The sequence below is a fragment of the Mus caroli genome, unplaced genomic scaffold, assembly GCF_978045245.1.
Source record: "Mus caroli unplaced genomic scaffold, Mus_caroli_1 scaffold_15, whole genome shotgun sequence".
NCBI lineage: Eukaryota > Metazoa > Chordata > Mammalia > Rodentia > Muridae > Mus > Mus caroli.
In genome coordinates this window covers 99,592,355-99,619,184 of record NW_028227270.1, presented here as the reverse complement: position 1 = coordinate 99,619,184, position 26,830 = coordinate 99,592,355, and the positions used below count along the sequence as shown (strand labels likewise).

Below are 26,830 nucleotides of genomic sequence, written 5' to 3'. Positions count from 1 at the left end.
GCACATCCTCCCGCCTAAGTTGTATATCTGTTTTGTATCTATTCTGGACTATGGATTCAGTGTCATTCTATAGAGTGTGATATTGCCTGCATTTTCAAAATGTCAATCTCTAAAACAAAACTGAAAGTGAGGAAATGGTAGGTTTTGCTCTTTTAATATATAAAATAATTTAACAAATAAGTCATTTCATATATCTGACCCAAAACTAGACATAAAGGCAACACAAATCCAACACTCACAGAATGTTTTTTTTAAAGCATTGTTTGCTGTAACAATCCTTAATGTAAATAATACCAGTGACATAATCGTACCTTCTCCATTACATTTGCTTTGGTAATGTAGATTTATTACACTTATAATTTGTGTGTGTGTCTTGTTACTGTGTACTTTATGTGTCCTAATCAGACAGATTAGCATCATGTCCCAAGTAAAAACATGCCACACATTTCCGGAAACCTGGGAGAGCTAAAGGGGAGCCTGGGTTACAGATTCTGTGCAACTGCCACGCATTGTTCATAGCTACATCGACCATGTAACTCACCAAAACCCAGAGCCGCTTCTTACTTCTTAATCCCACCCTGTATTTGGAAATAATTTGATCCATTTTTAGCTACACCTTTCCTGCATTCCTCATATAATTTCACAATGGATGGTTACCTGAAGGAACTCTTTATCATCAGCTACACAGCTTGCTTCACTGACTGGTTCTATGCCTACAGCATTTGAACACAGACTATTAAAGCCATCACCATGCCAACAGCATAAAAATATCTCCTCATTTTCTTCCACTATGAAATCAAAATACTCCCTGTTCATCTTTTTCATATGTTCCACATTCAGAAGTGGACATTTTTCTGTTTTGTTTTTACAAATCGATCCTGTAGCCTTCACTCCCTTCTTCTTCAAAGCTGACATCAGTTTAACACTTGTAAAGAAGCTATCAAAACACAAGTGATAGGGATAGTGACCTTTCCCCAGAAGAACATCAGCAAAACTCATTATTAGATTTCCACCTAGCCCAAGGTCCAGCTCCTTATCTGTTTCCAGAGCCGAGTCTTCTTGGTAAGGCTCAAACCAAACCAGATAGCCTTGTGTAGTTAGTTGTACCACACCAAATTTTATAGCCAATTTGACAAGGCTTCCCATTCAGAAATTGGTCACGATCAAAGCATTCACACATTGACTTGTCAAAACAATAGTATTCCTCAAGAGGGGCATACAAGGGGATATTTTTTCATTTGCTTTATGAGAGGCCTCAAATTTAAAAACTTATCTTTTTGATCGAGGTGGCTATTATCTGCAAAATGCAGGTATGAGAAAATTAATTCAAATCTATCCCTTCTAATTTCATTTCTAACCAGGGTCTGATCAGAATCAGAGATTTCCCAATACATCCCTGTTCTGGGATGCCTTACAAATCCCCTGCAGAGCAGAGCACCAAACACACACCTCATTTCCTGCACTGTGACTTCTAGGTTGACATTTTTCTGAGAAGCATAATTATTGGTTTCATTGACAGTCGAATGTTTCATCATCAAAAAATAATTCAAAGAGCTCTACTGGGTTCAACTTCTCACTCTTAAGATTCAAAAGTCCAGAATCCAGGGCTGACCAGCTTGGAAAGTTAGGCTTACTGTCTCGTTTGGTCCAGCTCTTCTCAGGGATGCTGGATGCCTTTATCTTCTTTCTCTCAGGCTGCACCTCAGGCTCATTGTTTTCCTCTGTCTCTGACTCATCAGAAAATGCAAGGCCTCAGAGCAGCTCGCTCACTCTAGATTTGGCTTTTCCCCTCCCTTTCTGAGTAATGTAATGCAAGGACTCAATGTGCATCTTGGCCCAGGACTCATGGGGTGGGTGGCAGTTCCTGACAGTGTTCAAAGTGGAGACTGCCTTTTCAGTTGGGGAAGGAGAATCTCTGAGAAAGAAAAAAAGAACATATGCTACAAACAAAACAAAAGAAAACACCCCAAATCTCTTTCTTCTACACGGGGTAAGTACAAAGGAGATGGACTTTTCACTCTGGTTTCGCTGGGAAAGGCTTGCTGCACTTAGCATTCTCACTTCTCCCCAGCTTGCACTTACTCCTCAAGTCCTAACTAATGGTGGAGATGCCCATGAGAAGCTGGCCTGCCCTCCCTCCCTCCCTCCCTCCCTCCCTCCCTCCCTCCCTCCCTCCCTCCCTCCCTCCCTCCCTCCCTCCCTCTGTCCTTCTATGCTGCTTTTGGCCTGTGTCTTGCTGTACAGGCCTCTGAGGGAGGCACTTTTTTATTCTGAGCCTAGTTGGCTCTGTGTTTAAGCTCCTTATTAAGGCTAGCTCTGTCAGCCAATCTTGAGATTTGCAGAACTATCTGTCCCATTTGTGTCCTTGTCCTCTCTTGGATGTGCTCTTGTGTCAGTTGATCATTTACCGGGTCCTCTCACAACTCTCAGGATTTCTGAGCAAGGAAGGACTGAGCACCCCTTAGCTTTACATTCATCTGGTAGATAAATTTCTTTGGGGAGAAACAAATAAGAAACTCAAATTTATTGCAGTTGGACTAGTTTGTGTGGGATCTACAAGGAAGCAAGGTAACATTAAGATGAAAAGTATTATTTCAGTATTCTTATACAATTACAACACAATTAAAGTTATTTATTATTATTGTGTGAGTGTTCCATTCTGCTCGTGTGGAAGTCAAAGATAACTTAGCAAACTCATTTTACCTTCACTTCCCCGTGGGTTCTGGAGACTGAACTCAAACCCTCAGGCTTCAGTGCTGTACTCTACCTGCTACTGAGTCAGCTCGACATTTCATTTGTTATTCTGTGCTCTGGAGGAGGAAGCACATGAATGCCTGGTGAACGCATGGTGGTCTAAAGACAACTTTTGGGAGTTGGGTGTCTCCTTCCATCATGGGACCACAGGATGAAACAAACTCAGAGCTGACTGGCAAGTACTCTTAACTGCTGCTGAACCATCTTGCTGGCTTTCTGTTGTTAAGATTTTTATTTTATTTTTAGAATTGCGCGTGCGTGTGTGTGTGTGTGTGTGTGTGTGTGTGTGTGTGTGTGTGTAATGTATATGAGAACTCAGGTGCCAAAGGAGGCCAGATATAAGAGAACCCCTGGAGCTGGAGTTACAAGGAGTTGTAAGCCACCCACAGTGGGTGCTGGGAACTGGACTTGCATCCTTTGAAAGAGCAGCAAGAACTCTTAACTACAGAATCATCTTTCCTGCCCCTGTTGCTTTTTAAATAATAAAAAAAAATTTTTTTTGACACATAGTCTCACTCTGTAGCCCAGCTGGGCCTGGTACTTTGTCACCTAGGCTGAGTTTGAAATAAGGCAATCCTATTTTCTTGCCCCAGCCTTCTGAGTCCTAGGAATAAGTGTGAGTCACCACACCTGGCGCAATACTTATGATACTATGACTTCCATCAGGACAATGAAACCTTTTAATGCTGAGATCTAAACTCCAAGACCTGTGGTGCATTAAGACCAATATGGTGAGGTCAGGCTCTGGGAGTAAGAAATGGGGAAGAGTAAGGTAAGTGAAAGAGAGGGTTAGGATGTGGGACTGGAAGAGGACCGTGGGTCTGCCATAGGCCGGAGCTCAGAAATCATAGCAGGTTTACAAACTGTAGCTACCTCATAGGTTTGCTACATGAAACAATAAAACATTTTTATTCTAATCAGTGCTATGAATCATGGTTTCAGGCATCTGACTGACATATACCCAGCAGTCAAAATGGCAGATTCCCATGCTCCTGTGAGTGGCCACACCCTGTCCTATAGTGGAACTTAGCTCTGTCTTAGCTTAATGGGCCATATTACTGGGAACATGGAAGACAGTAGTGCTAAGAGCAATTTAAGTTATGATGATTCGGCTCAAGAAGTTTCAGAGAAGAAAATAGTAAGTAACTGATATTTCTTGTAATATTTTGAATGTGGCTGCTTTCTGCTCATGTCCAAAAAAAAAAAAAAAAAAATCTGCCTGAGGCATTGGCAGAGAGATTTCAAGACAGCCTAGTGTTGACTGATGCATGGTCATTAGCAATCACTCTTGTGCAGATCTGTAATGAAAAGGAGCAAACGGAATGCATACTCTGAGGAGAAAAGAAAGTGTAATGGAGCTAACCCCAGTACTCAAGGAGGTAATAAGTTTAAAGAAAAGCCTGATCCTATATGGAATAAAGGGAGTGGTGACCTCAGGGCAAGACCCCACCCAGCAAAGCATCCAATGGTGAAAAGGAAGTAAAGAAAAGCGTAAGCAGGAAACCATGGGAAGCAAAATGCAGGTATTTGAACAAGGGGGTCAGGTTGCAGCCCCAGCAAGCAGAAGAACTTGGTAGCTTCAGCGCGTGGTTCTGCTGTTAGAGTAAGGATACAAGAAAGGGTTTGGAAATCTTCCTCTGTGGCTAAGGAAAACTGTTGAGGCCAGGTGTTTGTCAGGGGTGTCCTTCTACTGATGCCCACAAAGGCCATTGTATGAAACTGAAGGTGAAGCCTGGATTTCATTAGAGACCCCAAAATGTTGGAGATGCCAGAGCTGAGGGACACCTGTCAAGAAAAGCTTCAGAGTAGGTGTGGAACAAGCCAGAGAGAGAGAGAGGGGCGGGAGAGAGAGAGAGAGAGAGAGAGAGAGAGAGAGAGAGAGAGAGAGAGAGAGAGAAAGGTGTTGTAGTCAACAAAGCTGAAAGGAGTTGGAGATGTAAGGAGCACTTTGACATCAGACATGGAGATGCAGTGGGGAGTTGGCCCTGCTGGGTTTCAGTCCTGCTTTGGTCCAGTGTTTCCTCACTGTGCTCCCTTTCCTCTCTGTTGGAATGGTGTGTATTCTGTGCCATTGTGTGTTGGAAGTATATGATCTGACTTTCAATTTTGGTTTTCTAGGGGTTACAGATAAGAGATTGTCTTGAGTCTCAGAAGAAAGTTTGAACTTCTGACTTTTAAACAATATTGAGACTATTATAGACTGGGTAGATTTTTGAAGTTAGAGTTTTTGTATTATGTTATGGCTACAAGTCTATAGGGGCCAGGGAGAGAATGTGTTGGTTTGAAGCTCCGATAGGCTCTTAGATTTGAATGGTTGGTCATCAGAGATTGACATTACTTAGGAGATGTGTCCCTGTTGTGTGGCCTTGTTGGAGGAAGTGTGTCACTGGAATGACCTTTATTTATTTATTTTTTTAATATTTTTTTATTACATCTATTCCTCAATTACATTTCCAATGCTTTCCCAAAAGTCCCCCATACCCTCCCCCCCACTTCCCTACCCACCCATTCCCAGTTTTTTGGCCCTGGCGTTCCCCTGTACTGGGGCATATAAAGTTTGCATGTCCAATGGGCCTCTCTTTCTAGTGATGGCCGACTAGGCCATCTTTTGATACTGGAGTGACCTTTAGAATTTCAAAAGCCCAAACCAGTTCCAGAATCTCTCTCTTCCTGCTACCTGTGGTTCCAGATGTAGAAAATCAGGGACTAAAACAGATGGTATTAAAGATGTTGAACACTGTAAACCTGTGGTGCCAGTCACTCTGGGGATGTACTACTTATGTTCAGCACCAGCACAATCCACTGCCACTGGACACCTGACTATGACCTGACAATGACCACACAACAGCAACGCTGTCCCACATGGTACAGGGCATTGGAGTGCCCTGGTAGACTAACACTGCACCAATACACAGGTCTACTGCGCCTATAATAAGATGTCTGAGATTGTTATGAAATAATACCAAAGCAAGGAAAACAACTTAAGAATGTTACCTAGAAGAAAGCTTGCACAGAATAAAGACATTGTTACAAACATGGACTCACTCACCTGTTCTGTTCAGTATCGTTTCCTGCCGTGGTTGAGGATGTAACATCGAAGATGTAACAAGGAGTTTTGAGGGTCTTTTTAGTAGATTTGGATCTCTGTAAATGTAGAGATCTTGTAAAAATTTCATTAATGAAAATTATTTAAAATATTGCATATCTATATATTTAAAAATTATATGCTATAATAATTATTTTGGTGGTTGCTTATAGTTCTTTGTCTTTATTTGATAATGTCTCCAAAAGTCTACCACATATATTTTCATTAATCTCTTAACTTTTGTTTCATGTTCTTATTTACACTCTTTTCCCATTGCCTGGAAAGGATACAGTATCCAGTCCTTCCCAGACTGGATGTAGGCTCTAACAAAAGGTCTAGTGGCTCTCAAGATTGGATCATTTCTGTTTACCTTGTCACTACCCAATCCCAATGGGCACACAGACTATTCTGATACTATAAGGCTCCTCTCTTATTTTTTTTAGAAATTATTTCTCTGATCTTTTGAGATGTTATAATCATACCATATCCCCTGTCCCTTTCCTTCCTCCAAATTGTCTCATATATCCCTCCTTTCTCTCATTTAAATTCATGGACTAGTTTTTCATTAATTGTTGTCACATGCATATATGTATATATCTAGATACTGATGCATCCTTAAATATAACCTGCTTAGTCTGTATAATGCTACTTTTATGTATGTTTTTCAACCCTATTTGGTATTGGAAAGCCTTCCTTTTATTAAAGCCTGTTTAAGTGGTAATACCTCTTTTTACGATTATCTCCCTCCCCTTTATCAACATGATTGCCTAGAAAGCTATATTGGTTTCTCTAGTCTCTTCTAACAGGGCCAAACTTGATAGTTTAAAAAAAAAAAAAAAAAAGAAGAGCCGGGCGTGGTGGCACACACCTTTAATCCCAGCACTTGGGAGGCAGAGGCAGGTGGATATCTGAGTTCGAGGCCAGCCTGGTCTACAAAGTGAGTTCCAGGACAACCAGGGATACACAGAAAAACCCTGTCTTGAAAAAACAAACAAACAAAACAAAACAAAACAAAACAAAACAAAACAAAACAAAAAATATGTATGTCAGGCAGTGGTGGCGCACACCTTTAGTCCCAGCACTTGGGAAGCAGAGGCAGGCGGATTTCTGAGTTTGAGGCCAGTTTGGTCTACAGAGTGAGTTCTAGGGCAGCCAGGGGCTATACAGAAAAATCCTGCCTCAAAAACAAAAACAAAAAACAAAACAAAAACAAACAAACAAACAAAATGTATTCCCTCACTGTCCTGGAGCCTAGAAGCCTAAAGTCAAAGTCAAGGAATCATCAGGTGCCATCAGTGTATCCCTGTGTATCTCTGCCTTCACTGGCCTCCACATAAAGAATGGGTTTAGGCTCATTCAACACTGTATGGACATCCTCTTAACCTCATTACATCTCCAAAGAGATAACTGTCAAGTCAGGCCATCTTCATGGGTACCTACAATTAGGACTTACCATACCTTTTGAGGGAACAAAATTTAACTCATATGTTTGCTCAGCTTCAGTTAAATTTTGGTCTGTTTGGTCTTTTATAATTTGATTTAATATTAGCTTTCATCTTCTGTGCACACACACCTCTACCCTCTGACTTTCTTGGACTCCTATATTATTCCTTCTTAATTTTCAGTCATTGATTATACATTGGTGCAAACATCTAACTACTTTCTTTGTCATTTCCTCATATATAATCATATTGAAGACTTTTATAGCTTGTAATAAATACTATATATATGTATGTACATACACATATGTATATATATATATATATATATATATATATATGTTTTCTTTGTATCCATGTTATACTACATTTACAGCAATTGGGTTTTTATTTAAAGTATGTTTAAATAGGTTGCATTTACAGACAGATAAAATGTTGATAACAACGTGAGGTCTGAGGTCTGATGTGATTAACAGGAAGTCATGGAAAAGCAGAGAAGGCAATATCATAAAGACAGTGCCTTGAGAGAACAAATGGAGAAAAAGACTTACATGGGAAAGAACCACTCTGTCCTATGCATCTCTCTCTCCGTTTGTGCCTCTTTCTGTTTCTGTATCTCTGAGACAGGATATGACCATGTAAAACATGCTGCTCTAGAATTCGAAGTGACCCTCCTTCCTCTGCTTCCCAAGTGCAGAAATTATAGATGTGTACTACCAAGCCTGGCTGAATAGACAGTCTTATACCACCCTCTTTACCCTGATACCTTGAGATCTGAATGTGCCTCCAAAACATGGCACAAAATAAAACTGAAGCCACCATCATAGGCTCTCTGCATGATGAACATACACAGTCTGTGATAGTCTGAGACAAAGTGAACGTGAAGGCACCTCCTTAAAGGCTTTTGGACTGAGAGAGTGGGCCAAGAAAAAGGCAACAAGGGAAGGGAGGATCACCACTAAGTTTCCATAAACCTGGATGGCAACTCACCTGGAACCTAGCTGAGCTAGACTCAGGCACCACAGCACTGTCTTTGGAACTGTCTTCCTGGAGACAGGCTACTCCTCGAGGAGCACATCCTATAAAAAGAGAAGACAAGAGTCCTTCCTGAGACAAAATTGCCTTGGGAAGTTCCCTCAAGTTCCCTCTGTATGGATCCACTCTTCCAAGAAACAGATTTTATGGACTGAGCTAAAAGCACTGCAACATTTCTATGAGTCTGAAGCTCAGCTGTTGCTCACCCACAAGACTGAGCAGGAGTGAGAGACTTGGTAGTGTACTTTACTCACATATGTGATATGAGTTAAAACCACCGGTAAGAGAGAAGGGAGGAAGAAGCTGCTGCTGCTGCATGCTGCCTTTGGTCAGTTCTCACACAAGACCTGTTCTCGTGGTATAACCCAAACATGGAGTACACAGAACCTACATTTTTGAACTAGCCCTCAATCTGTTGGTGTTGGGCAAACCATTTAAACTAAATTTTGGTTTTCCTAACTATTAGTTTTAGTTGTTGAGTAAGAACATGTTCTAAATATGGGTTGGCAAGATGGCTCAGTGGTTAGAAGAACTTGGTACTAAGTATCAGGACCTGATTTTGATCCCTGGGATGTACATGATGGAAGGTGAGAACTGACTCCCATAATCTTCCCTTTGACCTATCCACACTTGCCAAGGCATGTATACAAACGCCCCACCTCAAGTATATACAAATGAATTCAGTTTTGTAATTTTGTATAATTTTTAACAATTGCTTAGATATGGGAATGGACAAAACCACAGAATTTGCTGTTTGCTGTTGGTCAAAACCATAAACTTATAAAAAGAGTAAGTAATAGATATTTAATGACTAGCATGGTAGCTAATATGAATAATAAATTGTATGCTTGAATATCATACATTATTATTACTATATAGAGACAATGTCTCACTATGTTGCCCAGGCTGGTCCTGAAGTCCTGGGTTCTGGTTAGTGTTTGTGGTATGTAGACACAAACCCAGCACTTAGGAGGTAGTGGCGGAAGAAGGAAGAGTTCAAGGTCATTCTTGAACTACATAGTGAGCATGAGACTGGCATGGGCTACATGAGACCCTATCTCACTGGATCCCCTACCCCCACAAAGGTGGGGAGATAGCTCAGTTGGTAGAGTGCTGTCTAGCATATATAAAGCCTATGGGTTTGATTCCCAGCAGAGTATTAAAAAAATACATAACAGAGGGGCCAGGAAGATGGCTCAGTGCTGCCAAACCCATGGACCTGAATTGGATTCCCAGAACTCAAATAGTGGAAGGAGAAATTTGCATCCTGAAAGTTTTCTTCTGATCTTCACACTCAGGCCATGGCTCCTGTGAGCACACGAACATGGTAGTGTATATCTTTAATTCCAGCACTCGAGAGGTAGGTGAATCTCTGGTTTAAGTCCTTCTTGGTCTACATCATGAGTTCCAAGCCAGTCATGGCCACATAGTGAGACCCTGACTCAAAAAACAAAGCAAGCAAATAAACAAAACCCACCCTCCCAACCAAAACAATAACAACAGTAATAGTGAGTTGTGACTTGTGTGCAGGCTCGCGCTCTCTCTCTGTCTCTCTCTGTCTCTGTCTCTCTGTCTCTGTCTCTGTCTCTGTCTCTCTCACACACACACACACACACACACACACACACACACACACACACACGATGAACAAATGTAGACAGAAATTTTAATGTACAGGTGATTTGCTTTAAAACAAACAAACAAACAAACAACAACAAGCAACAAAAACAAAACAAAACAAAGAAACAAACAAAAAACAACCAAGAAAGAAAGAAACCCTGGGCTCAAGCAATCTTTCCCAGCTCCTGAGTAGCTGGGACTATGGGCATGTGTCACTAATTTCATATTCAAAATTTGTTAAGTAGATCTTAAAAATAGCTTAAGTTTTTAAACAGTTTTATTTTTTACGTGTGTGTGTGTGTGTACACGCATACAGGCATGCACAGAGAGGCCATAGAACAACTTGCAAAGGTTGGTTCTCTTCTATCTTGTGGGTCCTAGGGATCCTCCTTAGATTGTCAGGCTGAGAGGCAAGCATGTTTACCCTCTGAGCCATCCCTTCAGCACTTACATATTTTAAACACACACACACACACACACACACACACACACACACACACACACACACAGAGAGAGAAGAGGCGGGATAAATACCTTAATTACTTGGTATGCAAAAACAAAACAAAACAAAACAAAACAAAACAAAACAAAACAAAAAACAAAACAAGAAAGAAGACCCTGAGGGCAGAGACAACCCTGGTCTCTCAGCAGCCTCCTTCCAGGGTCCTCATTAAACTCATTCCCTAGCACTCACCTCTCACATCCCGGGGGAGCTCTGGAGATTCACTTGTCCAGGGAGTGACCACAGACTGCAGGAGATGGAGGCTCTGATACTCCTCCATAGAGGCTCCTCAATACTCTGTCACCACTAGGTGCATGTCCTGTTCCTGAGCACAGAGAGTAGCCTAGAGACAAAAGAGTCAGCTGTCTCTTGTGAGACTATGCCGGGGCCTGGCAAACACAGAAGTGGATGCTCACATTCAGGTATTGGATGGATCACAGGGCCCCCAGTGGAGGAGCTAGAGAAAGTACCCAAGGAGCTAAAGGGATTTGCAACCCTATAGATGGAATAACATTATGAACTAACCAGTACCCCAGAGCTCTTGACTCTAGCTGCATATGTATCAAAAGATGGCCTAGTCGGCCATCACTGGAAAGAGAGGCCCATTGGACTTGCAAACTTTATCTGCCCCAGTACAGGGAACACCAGGGCCAAAAAACTGGGAATGGGTGGGTAGGGAAGTAGTGGGGAGGGTATGGGGGACTTTTGGGATAGCACTGGAAATGTAATTGAAGAAAAGATGTAATAAAAAATATATATAAAAAAAAAGAAAAAAAAAAAGAAAAAGTAGCTTGGTGGGAGTCAGAGACTCCCACAAGGGAGCACAGAACAAGCTCATCTGCCCCTCTAAAGGAGGAGCAAGAAGTGACACACATTCATATGAGCACTGCAAACTCACCAGGCAGGTCCCCCTCAGTATCTGGGGACTCAGAAGTCAAGGCAGGAAAGACAAGAGAAAGGATCTATCCCCAGAAATACACAATGACAGCATGCCTGAGCTAGCAGTAAAAAATGTAATGAGGCCTAGGGTTTGTATACTCTCCCCAAATGTCTCCCACAGGCTACACAACAATGACAAAGGGAAAACAATTCCCTAGAGAAGAAACTCTGACAAGCACTAGCATGACCTGTGAAGGACAAAAGCATCGCTGTGTGCTTCCTGGGAGGACCGACCAGAGGACACGCTGCCTTATGTGGTAGGCATCTAGCCCGAGTGTACAGCTTGGTTATCATACAAAGATTGTAAAAGCATGTCTTTGCTCTTCATAACTATACACTGAAGTTCTGGGAGGTAGAGGGGCATATTTACAATGATTTGTCATCTGGTTCAGGGGGAAGTCTGCATAACTGTGCATGCCTAGGCACAATGATTTCACAGGAATATGGATAGGGTAGGTGGGGCACATGATGGAAACAGTGTTACCAAGAGCTAAATCTAGGTGAAGAGTGTGGTCTACCTTCCCCCACCTGCTTGAACCTGCTTGCTCAAGGGTGGAGTTTCCTGCTCATTAGTTCTGCCGCGCCCACTGCTGGACCCTGTCGGCTTTGCTGCTTGGAGGCACACACACGTGTTAGTCCTGCTACTGGATCCCGAGTTACTTGGCGGGAAATTGGGATCCCTCCCCCTTCCTTTATAACTGAATGTTGAAATTAGTAAAGGTGGGCCTTGAACATGGAATCGTCTTGGCCCCATTCTTTCTTCCGCCCCGTCTAGCTTCCTCTCTTTTCAGCTCGAACTGCCATTCTCAGTTGAACCATTCGTGTTGTGGACTACGGGCGGGCTGCAACAGTTTGGCGCCAAAACTGGGACCTGAAGAATGGCAGAGGGATGCTAAGAGAAACGGCTGCTGTGTGGAGCTCCACAAGAAAGGAAAGGATCTTCGTATGGGGCATCAGAGCAACGGACAGGTACACATGCTAGCGCTAGCTTAAAATTTCAGTTTTGTAAAGTGTTGCTGAGGATGCGGTAGGATACGAATTAAGTTTGAATCAGTGCTAACCCAACACTGGTTCTGCTTGGGTCGGCAGCGTGTTAATCGGAACTAGATACGGAAACAGGTGGTGTGCCGCAGCATTTTAGAAAGCTGCTTAGGTGGAAGAACGAAGGGTTTAAAGTCATGGATCAGGCGGTTGTTTTTAGTTTTCAGGAGTTGTTTCAGGCCAGAGGAGTAAGGCTTGAAGTACAATTAGTAAGAAACTTTTTAGATAAGATAGATAGCTGTTGTCCATGGTTCAAGGAAGAACAAATGATAGATTGTGGAACCTGGGAGAAAGTTGGTGAGGCCTTGAAAATCGCTCAGACAGATAATTTTACCCTAGGCCTCTGGGCGCTCGTAAATGATGCTATAAAAGATGCAACTTCTCCAGGGCTAAATTGCCCTCAGGCGGAGCTTGTGGTATCTCAGGAGGAGTGCCTATCAGAGAAGGCCTCCTCAGAAAAAGATCTTCTTAACTCAAAAATTGATAAATGTGGAAACTCTGATGATGGACTGAATTTTAACAAAAATCACTCAGATAGAGGAATTGCCCATTACCTTAATGAGAATTGGTTCTCTTGTGAATCTCCCGCTTCACCTATAGTCACCACTTCGGGAGGTGCTACTCATAGGGACACACGGCTAAGCGAGTTAGAGTTTGAGATTAAGCTTCAGAGGCTGACTAATGAGCTTCGGGAACTAAAAAAGATCTCAGAAGCGGAGAAGAGTAACTCTTCTGTAGTTCACCAGGTGCCGCCAGAAAGAGTTGTGAGTCAGGCTCGTGGGAAAGGACAAAATTCGTCTAATACGCTAGCCTTTCCTGTGGTCGAGGTAGTTGATCAGCAAGATACTAGGGCCAGACATTACCAGACCTTGGATTTCAAATTGATAAAAGAGTTAAAGGCGGCTGTTGTGCAATATGGTCCTTCAGCCCCATTCACTCAAGCATTACTGGACACAGTTGTGGAGTCACACTTAAACCCCTCAGATTGGAAGACTCTTTCCAAGGCTACCCTGTCAGGAGGAGATTTTTTGCTTTGGGATTCTGAATGGAGAGACGCCAGTAAGAAAACTGCTGCTTCTAATGCTTAGGCTGGTAACTCAGACTGGGATAGCAACATGCTTTTAGGAGAGGGTCCATATGAGGGACAGACAAATCAGATTGATTTTCCCGTTGCAGTGTACGCGCAAATTGCGACAGCCGCACGCCGTGCTTGGGGAAGGTTGCCAGTTAAAGGAGATATTGGTGGAAGTTTAGCTAGCATTCGGCAGGGTTCTGATGAACCATATCAGGACTTTGTGGACAGGCTATTGATTTCAGCTAGTAAAATCCTTGGAAGCCCAGACACGGGTAGTCCCTTCATTATGCAACTGGCTTATGAGAATGCTAACGCAATTTGCCGAGCTGCAATTCAACCGCATAAGGGACAGACAGATTTGGCGGGATATGTCCGTCTTTGCGCAGACATCAGGCCTTCCTGTGAGTTCTCGCAGGAAACCCACGCGCAAGCAATGTTCTCGAGGAAACGAGGGAATAATGCATGCTTTAATTGTGGAAGTTTGGATCATTTTAGAATTGTCCTAAGAACAAGGGCGCCAAGGGTAGACAAACAGGCCGTACCCCAGGAATATGTCCCCAGTGTGGGAAGGACCGCCACTGGGCAAAAGATTGTAAGCATAAACCAAGGGTTTTGAGCCGCCCGGTGCCGGGAAACGAGGAAAGGGGTCAGCCCCAGGCCCCGAGTTACTCAAAGAAGACAGCTTATGGGGCTATAAATCTGCTGCCCAGCCAACAAGATCAGTTCTTGAGCTTGTCAGGTCAAACCCAGGAAATGCAAGACTGGACCTCTGTTCCACTGTCCACGCAGTATTAACCCCAGAAGTGGGAGTCCAAACTCTGCCTACTGGCGTCTTTGGACCACTGCCCGTAGAAACCTGTGGCTTTCTCTTAGGATGAAGCAGTTCTATTGTAGAAGGCCTGCAGATTTATCCAGGTGTTATAAATAATGATTATGAGGGAGAACTTAAAATCATAGCTGCTTGCCCTCTTGGTGTTATAACTATACCCCCTAATCAGAAAATTGCTCAACTTACTTTGATCCCTTTACGCCAGTCACTGTATAGATTCCTTGGAAATGAGGAAGGACAAAATAATTTTGACTCCTCTGGTGTAAATTGGGTGAAATCTATCACTAACCAGAGACCTAACCTTAAATTGACTCTTGATGGAAAAGGCTTTGAAGGATTAATAGATACCAGAGCCGATGTAACGATTATAAGAGGGCAGGACTGGCCCTCAAACTGGCCCTTGACTGTTTCCTTGACTCACCTTCAAGAAATTGGGTACGCCAGTAACCCAAAACGTAGTTCCAAATTGCTAACCTGGAGAGATGAGGAAGGGAAATCAGGAAAGATTCAGCCGTATGTTATGTCAAAATTGCCTGTGACCCTGTGGGGAAGAGATCTGTTGTCACAGATGGGTGTTATTCTGTGCAGTTCTAAGGAGATGGTGACTGAGCAGACATTCATGCAGGGACTCCTGCCTGGTCGTGAACTAGTAAGGAAAGGACAGGGAATTAAGACCTTTGAGGATCTTAAACCCCACTCTAACATGAGAGGTTTAAAGTATTTTCAATAGCGACCACTATCTTGCCTGCATCCCACGCGAAAAAAAATTCAATGGCGTAATGATATTCCGGTGTGGGTGGATCAGTGGTTTTTACCTAAAGAGAAAATAGAGGCCGCTTCTTTGCTAGTGCAGGAGCAGTTAGAAGCAGGACATTTGGTGGAGTCTCATTCTCCCTGGAATACACCCATTTTCATTATCAGGAAGAAATCTGGAAAATGGAGACTATTACAAGATTTAAGAAAGGTTAATGAAACCATGGTACTTATGGGAACCTTACAACCGGGGCTCCCCTCCCCAGTAGCCATTCCTAAGGGATATTATAAGATTGTTATAGATTTGAAAGATTGTTTCTTTACCATCCCTTTGCATCCAAAGGATTGTGAGAGATTTGCTTTTAGTGTTCCTTCTGTAAATTTCAAGGAACCCATGAAAAGATATCAATGGACAGTTCTCCTGCAGGGGATGGCTAATAGTCCCACATTATGTCAAAGGTTTGTGGCGAAAGCAATTCAGCCTGTTAGACAACAATGGCCAAATATTTACATCGTTCATTTCACAGATGATGTCTTGATGGTGGGAAAGGACCCCCAAGAATTGCTTTTGTGTTATAAAGGTTTACAAAAAGGCCTAGCTGATAAGGGATTGCAAATTGCTTCTGAAAAGGTACAAACTCAGGATCCTTGTAATTATTTGGGTTTTAGACTCACTGATCAAGCTGTTTTTCCCCAGAAGATCGTTATTCGTAGAGATAACTTAAGGACCTTAAATGATTTTCAAAAATTGTTAGGTGATATTAACTGGCTTCGCCCCTATTTAAAGCTTACTACAGGGGAGTTGAAACCTTTATTTGATATTCTTAAAGGGAGTTCTGATCCCACTTCCCCTAGATCCCTAACCTCAGAAGGATTGCTGGCCTTACAGCTAGTGGAAAAGTCTATTGAAGAGCAATTTGTTACCTATATAGATTACTCCTTGCCGCTGCACCTATTAATTTTTAATACGACTCATGTGCCTACGGGACTGCTATGGCAAAAATTTCCTATAATGTGGATACATTCGAGGATTTCTCCCAAACGTAATATCTTGCCATATCACGAAGCAGTGGCTCAGATGATTATCACTGGAAGAAGGCAGGCATTGACTTATTTCGGAAAAGAGCCAGATATCATTGTTCAGCCTTACAGTATAAGTCAGGACACTTGGCTGAAACAGCATAGTACAGATTGGTTGCTTGCACAAATAGGGTTTAATGGAACTATAGACAGCCACTACCCTCAAGATAGGTTGATAAAATTTATATTTTTTTAATTTTTTTTTGATTTTTAATATTTTTATTACATATTTTCCTCAATTACATTTCCAATGCTATCCCAAAAGTCCCCCATAGCGCCCCCCATTTCCCTACCCACCCATTCCCATTCTTTTGGCCCTGGCATTCCCCTATATTGGGGCATATAAAGTTTGCAAATCCAATGGGCCTCTCTTTCCATTGATGGCCGACTAGGCCATCTTTCGATACATATGCAGCTAGAGACAAGAGCTCCGGGGTTCTGGTTAGTACATCATGTTGTTCCAACAATAGGGTTGCAGATCCCTTTAGCTCCTTGGGTACTTTCTCTAGCTTCTCCATTGGGAGCCCTGTGATACATCCAATAGCTGACTGTGAACATCCACTCCTGTGTTTGCTAGGCCCCGGCAAGGTCACACAAGAGACAGCTATATTTGGGTCCTTTCAGCAAAATCTTGCTAGTGTATGCAATGGTGTCAGCGTTTAGAAGCTGATTATGGGATGGATCCCTGGATACGGCAGTCTCTAAATGGTCCATCCTTTCATCACAGCTACGAACTTTGTCTCTGTAACTCCTTCCCTGGGTGTTTTGTTCCCAATTCTAAGAAGGTGCACAGTGTCCACACTTTGGTCTTCATTCTTCTTGAGTTTCATGCGTTTAGCAAATTGTATCTTATATCTTGGGTATCCTAAGTTTTGGGCTAATATCCACTTATCAGTGAATATATATTGTGTGAGTTCTTTTGTGATTGTGTTACTTCACTCAAGATGATGCCCTCCAGGTCCATCCATTTGGCTAGGAATTTCATAAATTCATTCTTTTTAATAGCTGAGTAGTACTCCATTGTGTAAATGTACCATAATTTCTGTATCCATTCCTCTGTTGAGGGACATCTGGGTTCTTTCCAGCTTCTGGCTATTATAAATAGGGCTGCTATGAACATAGTGGAACATGTGTCCTTTTTACCGGTTGGGACATCTTCTGGATATATGCCCAGGAGAGGTATTGCTGGATCCTCCGGTAGTACTATGTCCAATTTTCTGAGGAACCGCCAGACTGATTTCCAGAGTGGTTGTACAAGCTTGCAATCCCACCAACAATGGAGGAGTGTTCCTCTTTCTCCACATCCTCGCCAGCAACTGCTGTCACCTGAATTTTTGATCTTAGCCATTCTGACTGGTGTGAGGTGGAATCTCAGGGTTGTTTTGATTTGCATTTCCCTGATGATTAAGGATGTTGAACATTTTTTCAGGTGTTTCTCTGCCATTCGGTATTCCTCAGGTGAGAATTCTTTGTTCAGTTCTGAGCCCCATTTTTTAATGGGGTTATTTGACTTTCTGGAGTCCACCTTCTTCAGTTCTTTATATATGTTGGATATTAGTCCCTTATCTGATTTAGGATAGGTGAAGATCCTTTCCCAATCTGTTGGTGGTTTTTTTGTCTTATTGATGGTGTCTTTAGCCTTGCAGAAGCTTTGTAGTTTCATGAGGTCCCACTTGTCAATTCTCGATCTTACAGCACAAGCCATTACTGTTCTATTCAGGAATTTTTCCCCTGTGCCCATATCTTCAAGGCTTTTCCCCACTTTCTCCTCTATAAGTTTCAGTGTCTCTGGTTTTATGTGAAGTTCCTTGATCCACTTAGACTTGACCTTAGTACAAGGAGATAGGAATGGATCGATTCGCATTCTTCTACATGTTAACAACCAGTTGTGCCAGCACCATTTGTTGAAAATGCTGTCTTTCTTCCACTGGATGTTTTTAGCTCCCTTGTCGAAGATCAAGTGACTGTAGGTGTGTGGGTTCATTTCTGGGTCTTCAATTCTATTCCATTGGTCTATTTGTCTGTCACTATACCAGTACCATGCAGTTTTTATCACAATTGCTCTGTAGTAGAGCTTTAGGTCCGGCATGGTGATTCCACCAGAGGTTCTTTTATCCTTGAGAAGAGTTTTTGCTATCCTAGGTTTTTTTGTTATTCCAGATGAATTTGCAGATTGCACTTTCTAATTCGTTGAAGAATTGATTTGGAATTTTGATGGGGATTGCATTGAATCTGTAGATTGCTTTTGACAAGATAGCCATTTTTACAATGTTGATCCTGCCAATCCATGAGCATGGGAGATCTTTCCATCTTCTGAGATCTTCTATAATTTCTTTCTTCAGAGACTTGAAGTTTTTATCATACAGATCTTTCACTTCCTTAGTTAGAGTCACGCCAAGATATTTTATATTATTTGTGACTATTGAGAAGGGTGTTGTTTCCCTAATTTCTTTCTCAGCTTGTTTATTCTTTGTGTAGAGAAAGGCCATTGATTTGTTTGAGTTAATTTTATATCCAGCTACTTCACCAAAGCTGTTTATCAGGCTTAGGAGTTCTCTGGTGGAATTTTTAGGGTCACTTATATATACTATCATATCATCTGCAAAAAGTGATATATTGACTTCATCTTTTCCAATTTGTATCCCTTTGATCTCCTTTTGTTGTCGAATTGCTCTGGCTAGGACTTCAAGTACAATGTTGAATAGGTATGGAGAAAGTGGACAGCCTTGTCTAGTCCCTGATTTTAGAGGGATTGCTTCAAGCTTCTCACCATTTACTTTGATGTTGGCTACTGGTTTGCTGTAGATTGCTTTTATCATGTTTAGGTATGGGCCTTGAATTCCTGTTCTTTCCAAGACTTTTATCATGAATGGGTGTTTGATCTTGTCAAATGCTTTTTCCGCATCTAACGAGATGACCATGTGGTTTTTGTCTTTGAGTTTGTTTAAATACTGGATTACGTTGATGGATTTCCGTATATTGAACCATCCCTGCATCCCTGGGATGAAACCTACTTGGTCAGGATGGATGATTGTTTTGATGTGTTCTTGGATTCGGTTAGCAAGAACTTTATTGAGGATTTTTGCATCAATATTCATAAGGGATATTGGTCTGAAGTTTTCTATCTTTGTTGGGTCTTTTTGTGGTTTAGGTATCAGAGTAATTGTGGCTTCATAGAATGAGTTGGGTAGAGTACCTTCTGTTTCTATTTTGTGGAATAGTTTGTGAAGAACTGGGATTAGATCTTCTTTGAAGGTCTGATAGAACTCTGCACTAAACCCATCTGGTTCTGGGCTTTTTTTAGTTGGGAGACTATTAATGACTGCTTCTATTTCTTTGGGGGATATAGGGCTGTTTAGATCATTAACCTGATCTTGATTCAACTTTGGTACCTGGTATCTGTCTAGGAACTTGTCCATTTCATCCAGGTTCTCCAGTTTTGTTGAGTATAGCCTTTGGTAGAAGGATCTGATGGTGTTTTGGATGTCTTCAGGATCTGTTGTTATGTCTCCTTTTTCATTTCTGATTTTGTTAATTAGGATGCTTTCCCTGTGCCCTCTAGTGAGTCTGGCTAAGGGTTTATCTATCTTGTTGATTTTCTCAAAGAACCAGCTCCTTGATTGGTTGATTCTTTGAATAGTTTTTCTTGTTTCCACTTGGTTGATTTCACCCCTGAGTTTGATTATTTCCTGCCGTCTACTCCTCTTGGGTGAATTTGCTTCCTTTTGTTCTAGTGCTTTTAGGTGTGTTGTCAAGCTGCTAATGTGTGCTCTCTCTAGTTTCCTTTTGGAGGCACTCAGAGCTATGAGTTTTCCTCTTAAAAATGCTTTCATTGCGTCCCATAAGTTTGGGTATGTTGTGGCTTCATTTTCATTGAACTCTAAAAAGTCCTTAATTTCTTTCTTTATTCCTTCCTTGACCAAGGTATCATTGAGAAGAGTGTTGTTCAGTTTCCACGTGAAGGTTGGCTTTCTATTATTTATTTTGTTATTGAAGATCAGCTTTAGTCCATGGTGATCTGATAGGATGCATGGGACAATTTCAATATTTTTGTATCTGTTGAGGCCTGTTTTGTGACCAATTATGTGGTCAATTTTGGAGAAGGTGCCATGAGGTGCTGAGAAGAAGGTATATCCTTTTGTTTTAGAATAGAATGTTCTGTAGATATCTGCCAGATCCATTTGATTCATAATTTCTCTTAGTTTCTCTGTGTCCCTGTTTAGTTTCTGTTTCCATGATCTGTCCATTGGTGAAAGTGGTGTGTTGAAGTCTCCCACTATTATTGTATGAAGTGCAATGTGTGCTTTGAGATTTACTAAGGTTTCTTTAATGAATGTGGCTGCCTTTGTATTTGGAGCATAGATATTCAGGATTGATAGTTCCTCTTGGAGGATTTTACCTTTGATGAGTATGAAGTGTCCCTCCCTGTCTTTTTTAATGACTTTGGGTTGGAAGTCAATCTTATCAGATATTAGAATGGCTACTCCAGCTTGTTTCTTCATACCATTTGCTTGGAAAATTGTTTTCCAGCCTTTCATTCTGAGGTAGTGTCTATCTTTTTCTCTGAGATGAGTTTCCTGTAAGCAGCAAAATGTTGGGTCTTGTTTGTGTAGCCAGTTTGTTAGTCTATGTCTTTTTATCGGGGAGTTGAGTCCATTGATATTAAGAGATATTAAGGAAAAGTAATTGTTGTTTCCTGTTATTTTTGTTGTTAAAGTTGGCATTCTGTTCTTGTGGCTGTCTTCTTTTAGGTTTGTTGAGGGATTACCTTCTTGTAGTTTCTAGGGCGTGGTTCCTGTCCTTCTATTGGTTTTTTTCTGTTATTATCCTTTGAAGGGCTGGATTCGTGGAGAGATAATGTGTGAATTTGGTTTTGTCGTGGAATACTTTGGTTTCTCCATCTATGTTAATTGAGAGTTTGGCTGGGTATAGTAGCCTGGGCTGGAATTTGTGTTCTTTTAGTGTCTGTATAACATCCGTCCAGGATCTTCTGGCTTTCATAGTCTCTGGTGAAAAATCTGGTGTAATTCTGATAGGCTTGCCTTTATATGTTACTTGGCCTTTTTCTCTTACTGCTTTTAGTATTCTATCTTTATTTAGAGCATTTGTTGTTCTGATTATTATGTGTCGGGAGGTATTTCTTTTCTGGTCCAGTCTATTTGGAGTTCTGTAGGCTTCTTGTATGTTCATGGGCATCTCTTTCTTTAGATTTGGGAAGTTTTCTTCTATAATTTTGTTGAAGATGTTTGCTGGTCCTTTGAGTTGAAAATCTTCATTCTCATCCACTCCTATTATCCATAGGTTTGTTCTTCTCATTGTGTCCTGTATTTCTTGGATGTTTTCAGTTAGGATCTTTTTGCATTTTACATTTTCCTTGATTGTTGTGCCGATGTTCTCTATGGAATCTTCTGCAACTGAGATTCTCTCTTCCATCTCTTGTATTCTGTTGCTGATGCTCGTATCTATGGTTCCAGATTTCTTTCCTAGGGTTTCTATCTCCAGTGTTGCCTCATTTTGGGTTTTCTTTATTGTGTCTACTTCCCTTTTTAGGTCTAGTATGGTTTTGTTCATTTCCATCATTTGTTTGGATGTGTTTTCCTGTTTTTCTTTAAGGACTTCTACCTGTTTGATTGTGTTATCCTGTTTTTCTTTAAGGACTTCTACCTGTTTGATTGTGTTATCCTGTTTTTCTTTAAGGACTTGTAACTCTTTAGCCATGTTCTCCTGTAATTCTTTAAGTGAGTTGTTAAAGTCCTTCTTGATGTCCTCTACCATCATCATGAGATATGCTTTTAGATCCGTGTCTAGCTTTTCCGGTGTGTTGGGGTGCCCTGGACTGGGCGAAGTGGGGGTGCTGGGTTCTGATGATGGTGAGTGGTCTTGGTTTCTGTTAGTAAGATTATTATGTTTACCTTTCGCCATCTGGTAATCTCTGGGGTTAGTTGTTATCGTTGTCACTGTTTAAAGATTGGAGCAGAAGCTGTGTTCCACTCCCCAGCAGTCTCAAAATCCTGTGGCGGGGGTTGTGGGTAGCTGGCGGTACCCCGGTGCTGGTCCAGCCGGAAGAGGCCTGTGGTCCTACTCAGGCCGGTTTTCTGCTTCCCTAACTAATGCAGTCTCTGGTCCCGCTCGCAATTGGATTGGAGCAGAAGCTGTGTTCCACTCACCAGAAGTCTTAAGATCCTGTGGTGGGTGTTGTGGGTAGCTGGCGAGTGTCAGCCGACCCTGCGCCCTAGCTGCCCCGGTGCTTTTCTGACCGGAAGAGGCTTGTGGCCCTATGTAGGCCGGATTTCTCTCTCCCCAACCAGAGCAGTCTCAGGTCCCGCGTGATTGGACTGGAGCAGAAGCTGTGTTCCACTCACCAGCAGTCCCAAAATCCTGTGGCAGGGGTCGTGGGTAGCTGGCGGGTGTCAGGCAACCCTGCGCTCTAGCTACCCCGGCGCTGATCCGGCCGGATGAGGCCTGTGGCCCTACTCTGATAATATTTTTAAATGTACATAATATGATATTTCCTAAGATGACTTCTTTATAGCCTTTAAATAATGCTCTATTGATTTTTACTGATGGCTCCTCTAAAGGGCGAGCTGGATATCTTATTAATAATCAACAGGTTATCGTAGAGACTCCTGGTCTCTCAGCTCAGCTAGCCGAATTAACAGCAGTACTAAAGGTCTTTCAGTCTGTACATGAGGCTTTTAATATCTTTACTGACAGTTTATATGTTGCTCAGTCAGTACCCTTATTGGAAACCTGTGGTACGTTTAACTTCAATACGCTGTCAGGATCCTTATTTTCAGAATTGCAAAACATCATTTTCACCCGGAAAAATCCGTTTTATATTGGCCATATACGGTCTCACTTTGGTCTTCCTGGGCCTCTGGCCGAGGGTAATGATCACATTGACAGAGCTCTAATAGGAGAAGCTTTAGTTTCGGATCCTGTTGCTCTGGCCCAACGTGATCATGAAAGGTTTCATCTCTCTAGCCATACCCTAAGGCTCCGACATAAGATCACTAAGGAGCAAGCAAGAATGATTGTAAAACAATGTCCTAAATGTATTACATTATCTCCAGTGCCACATCTAGGAGTCAATCCTAGAGGCCTTATGCCTAATCATATTTGGCAAATGGATATAACCCATTATGCAGAATTTGGAAAACTAAAATATATACATGTTTGCATTGATACCTGTTCAGGATTTCTCTTTGCTTCTCTGCATACAGGTGAGGCTTCAAAAAACGTAATTGATCATTGCCTACAAGCCTTTAATGCCATGGGGTTGCCTAAACTTATTAAGACAGATAACGGGCCATCTTATTCTAGTAAAAACTTTATTGCATTCTGTAAAGAATTCGGTATCAAACATAAAACTGGAATTCCTTACAACCCCATGGGACAAGGAATAGTTGAACATGCTCATAGCACCTTAAAGAATTGGCTTTTTAAAACAAAAGAGGGGCATCTATATCCCCCAAGGTCACCAAAGGCTCATCTTGCCTTCACCTTATTTGTCCTAAACTTTTTGCAAACTGACATTAAAGGTCAGTCTGCAGCGGACCGCCATTGGCATCCAGTTACTTCTAATTCTTATGCATTGGTAAAATGGAAGGACCCCCTGACTAATGAATGGAAGGGTCCGGATCAGGTTGTAATCTGGGGAAGAGGCTCGGTTTGTGTTTTTTCACGAGATGAAGATGGAGCGCGGTGGCTGCCAGAGAGATTAATTCGTCAGGTAAACACAGATTCTGTCTCTTCTCATAAGTATCATTCTAAAGACTAAAATTCCTCTTGTGCTTAGAATTCAGCTGGGAATAGAAGCTCCCAGAAACGCTGTTTTCCTCTGAGTCAAATCCCCTACAGGAGGCCGGAGACTAGCTTAGCTTTACAATTTGCATCTGAATAAGTACCTGGATTTCTCCAAAAAGAAAATTTGCATTGCTACTCTCTCATTGTCTAGATCTCTTTCTTTTTTCAAGTAGGTCAATCTACATTCTCGGACCTGCAGGCGTGCCTTCCCCTCCCCCAAGAGCACACAGGTGGCTACTGCTATCTCCCTTCAAGGACATTCCAGCATGTGGCTTTCAGTCTGAGATAGAACTTAGATTTACCAAGAGAGCTAGGGAAGTAGAAATTTCATATATTTACAGAGATTAGTTCTTATTTTGATAGAAGGGCTTGGTCCCTTAGCTGGCCTCTGGCTTTTCACCCTTGCTGCTACTGCAAGGTGTCCTTAGTTCCTCAGGCTAGGGAATAACAGGGATGAGGAGGAAAGACTTCCAGCTCCTATTTTAGCCACAATTCGTGGTGTTACTAATGACATAATTCTTGTCTAGGCCTTGCTAAATCTGAGGTTGACAAGTCTCCACTAGAGACCGTGCAGAACTCAGACCTGCGCGTACTGATTCGTGATCATAGGAATACAGTATGGCTACCGCTTGGCACAGGAGATTACAGCGGGGGAAGGTCCAGTTTGACCGTTTTTGAGTTCCCTGTGCGACACACCTGATTTGAAGGAGGTTGGTATCTGATTCCAGCTAAAAACCAAAAATACCTAAGGCTCTGCCTCCCCTCCCCAAAAGATACCAAGAGCCACAGATGTGGGTCCTGACAACACCCACGGGAGGAATCAGGTCAATGTCCACCCAAGCCAAGGTTAAAGGCCCACTCATCTACGGATGAGAAAATCATTTGGTCACCTCAGTTAAGCGTTGCCTATTTAAACTTAATTAATAGGGGGGAGAGAGGTTGGAGTCCATATTGTCGAAAGGGCAAGCCCTTCACTGCCTCCCACCCAAATAAAAAAGCCAATTGGCCTTGTACTAAGGAGCCAGCCGGTCTTGTCCCTTCTCCCTGTTTCCCTGCCTGTCATCCAAAATTGCGGAGGAATATCAACTCAGTGTTATTCTAAATTTGTTCTGTCAAACTTAGCCAGGGTTCAAAGCCCTACTTAAAATGCAACCAGGTAGTTACCTATTCAGCACTAATTAGCATTATAAAGTCAGAGCCTACAGCTCAGCACTATTCTGTTAGTGCTTTACTAGGATAATAAAGACAGTCTTAGCCAGATACAGTTTACCATTAGAAAAGATAGGGAATCCCACGAAAACAGGTTTTTTCTTTAGCCCTAAGAACTCAGGCAGAACTATTTAGCATAGACAATTTTTCTGCCTCAGGCCAGCCTTTTCTTTTTTTATTTTTTTGTTAACTAATGGGAGGAGATGTGGTCTCCCTTCCCCCACCTGCTTGAACCTGCTTGCTCAAGGGTGGAGTTTCCTGCTCATTCGTTCTGCCGCGCCCACTGCTGGACCCTGTCGGCTTTGCTGCTTGGAGGCACACACGTGTTCGTCCTGCTACTGGATCCTGAGTTACTTGGCGGGAAATTGGGATCCCTCCCCCTTCCTTTATAACTGAATGTTGAAATTAGTAAAGGTGGGCCTTGAACATGGAATCGTCTTGGCCCCATTCTTTCTTCCGCCCCATCTAGCTTCCTCTCTTTTCAGCTCGAACTGCCATTCTCAGTTGAACCGTTCGTGTTGTGGACTACGGGCGGGCTGCAACAAAGAGAATGCTGTTTTGATGGTCCTTCTCTAAATTCTGAATTATTTCAGAATGAGAGGCTGAGCATTAGCAGATACACATTCCTACCCCACTACCTTCCCACACATGTGCACTCATTATTTCCCCACCTGCTGCCCTGTGTCTCCATGTTCCGAGGCTAGATTCTCCAGTAATGTCGCCGCCTCATCACCTCTCTGCAGAGGATATGTCTGCCTCCTGGTAACAGAAGTGCCGAAATCGCAGGCAGTAAAGTTCCTGAGCATGCGCCCTGCCCTCCTATGAGTTGCCTGGCTGTCCCCTGGTGGGATCTTCCACCTTCACTGCCACAAGGCGACCTTCATTCTCAGGAGCAGAACCCAGCAAAACTTCATACATGTTGAACTTAGAAGCTGCAGAACGGCTCAGCTATCTGAAGTCTGTGTTTCAGAAATGCATTTCTAGATGAACATCTACAGTATAAGAATTGAACAGAAAATAAAAGTCAACTTAAAATCTTATGAAACATATTTTTATTTTTGTCTCGACTATGCTGTGCTCAAAGGCTAACCCTATGCATCAAAGTCATATCCTGAACACTAAAGGAGTTGAGCCCAGAGATAAGGGATACAGCATGAGAGAAGAAAGGCTAAGAATACCTATCCAGGCATGGTGCTGCATGCTTGAAATCCTAGCATGTAGGAATAGAAGCTAGTGTGGACTATATAGCAAGTTCAGGTCAGCCTGGACTAAATAAAGAGACTGTGTCTCAATGAAACTGAAAACAGCAAAACCTTCCAAACTAAAAACAAACAAAAAGAACAAAACAAAAACCAGAATGTTTTAATATATTACACCTATACTAGAGAGGAGGGATGATTTGACACATGGAGAAGCCAGAGAGCTATCTTGGCAGAAACACAGTACAATTCAAAGGTCATTTATCGATATGCATCGAATATTTCACTTTCTATGCAGATCTGGTATTGTTCTTCCACAATTTCCCACCACTAATGCCTTCTGTGAGAAGTGAGATCTTGCCATGCCTCCCACAATTACTGTCTCAAAAATCTGTGTTGGCCTATGGCTTGCTTTGACAAACAGTATAAATAGACATGACATAGAAAAAGGAAGTGTCCCTGCA

The 26,830-nt window shown here is 42.2% G+C and overlaps 1 protein-coding gene across 1 annotated transcript; it reads right to left on the bottom strand.

Annotated features, from left to right (window-relative positions):
- Positions 1–873: 873 nt before the first annotated feature.
- Positions 874–26,151, bottom strand: Pgbd1 (piggyBac transposable element derived 1). The gene is given in 7 exon segments (XM_021181061.3): positions 874–1,207; positions 1,209–1,518; positions 1,520–1,915; positions 5,804–5,914; positions 10,628–10,640; positions 10,643–10,778; positions 25,839–26,151. Coding segments are annotated over 7 exon segments (1,239 nt in total). The 5' UTR covers positions 25,974–26,151; the 3' UTR covers positions 874–1,069.
- Between the last annotated feature and the right edge of the window lie 679 nt (positions 26,152–26,830).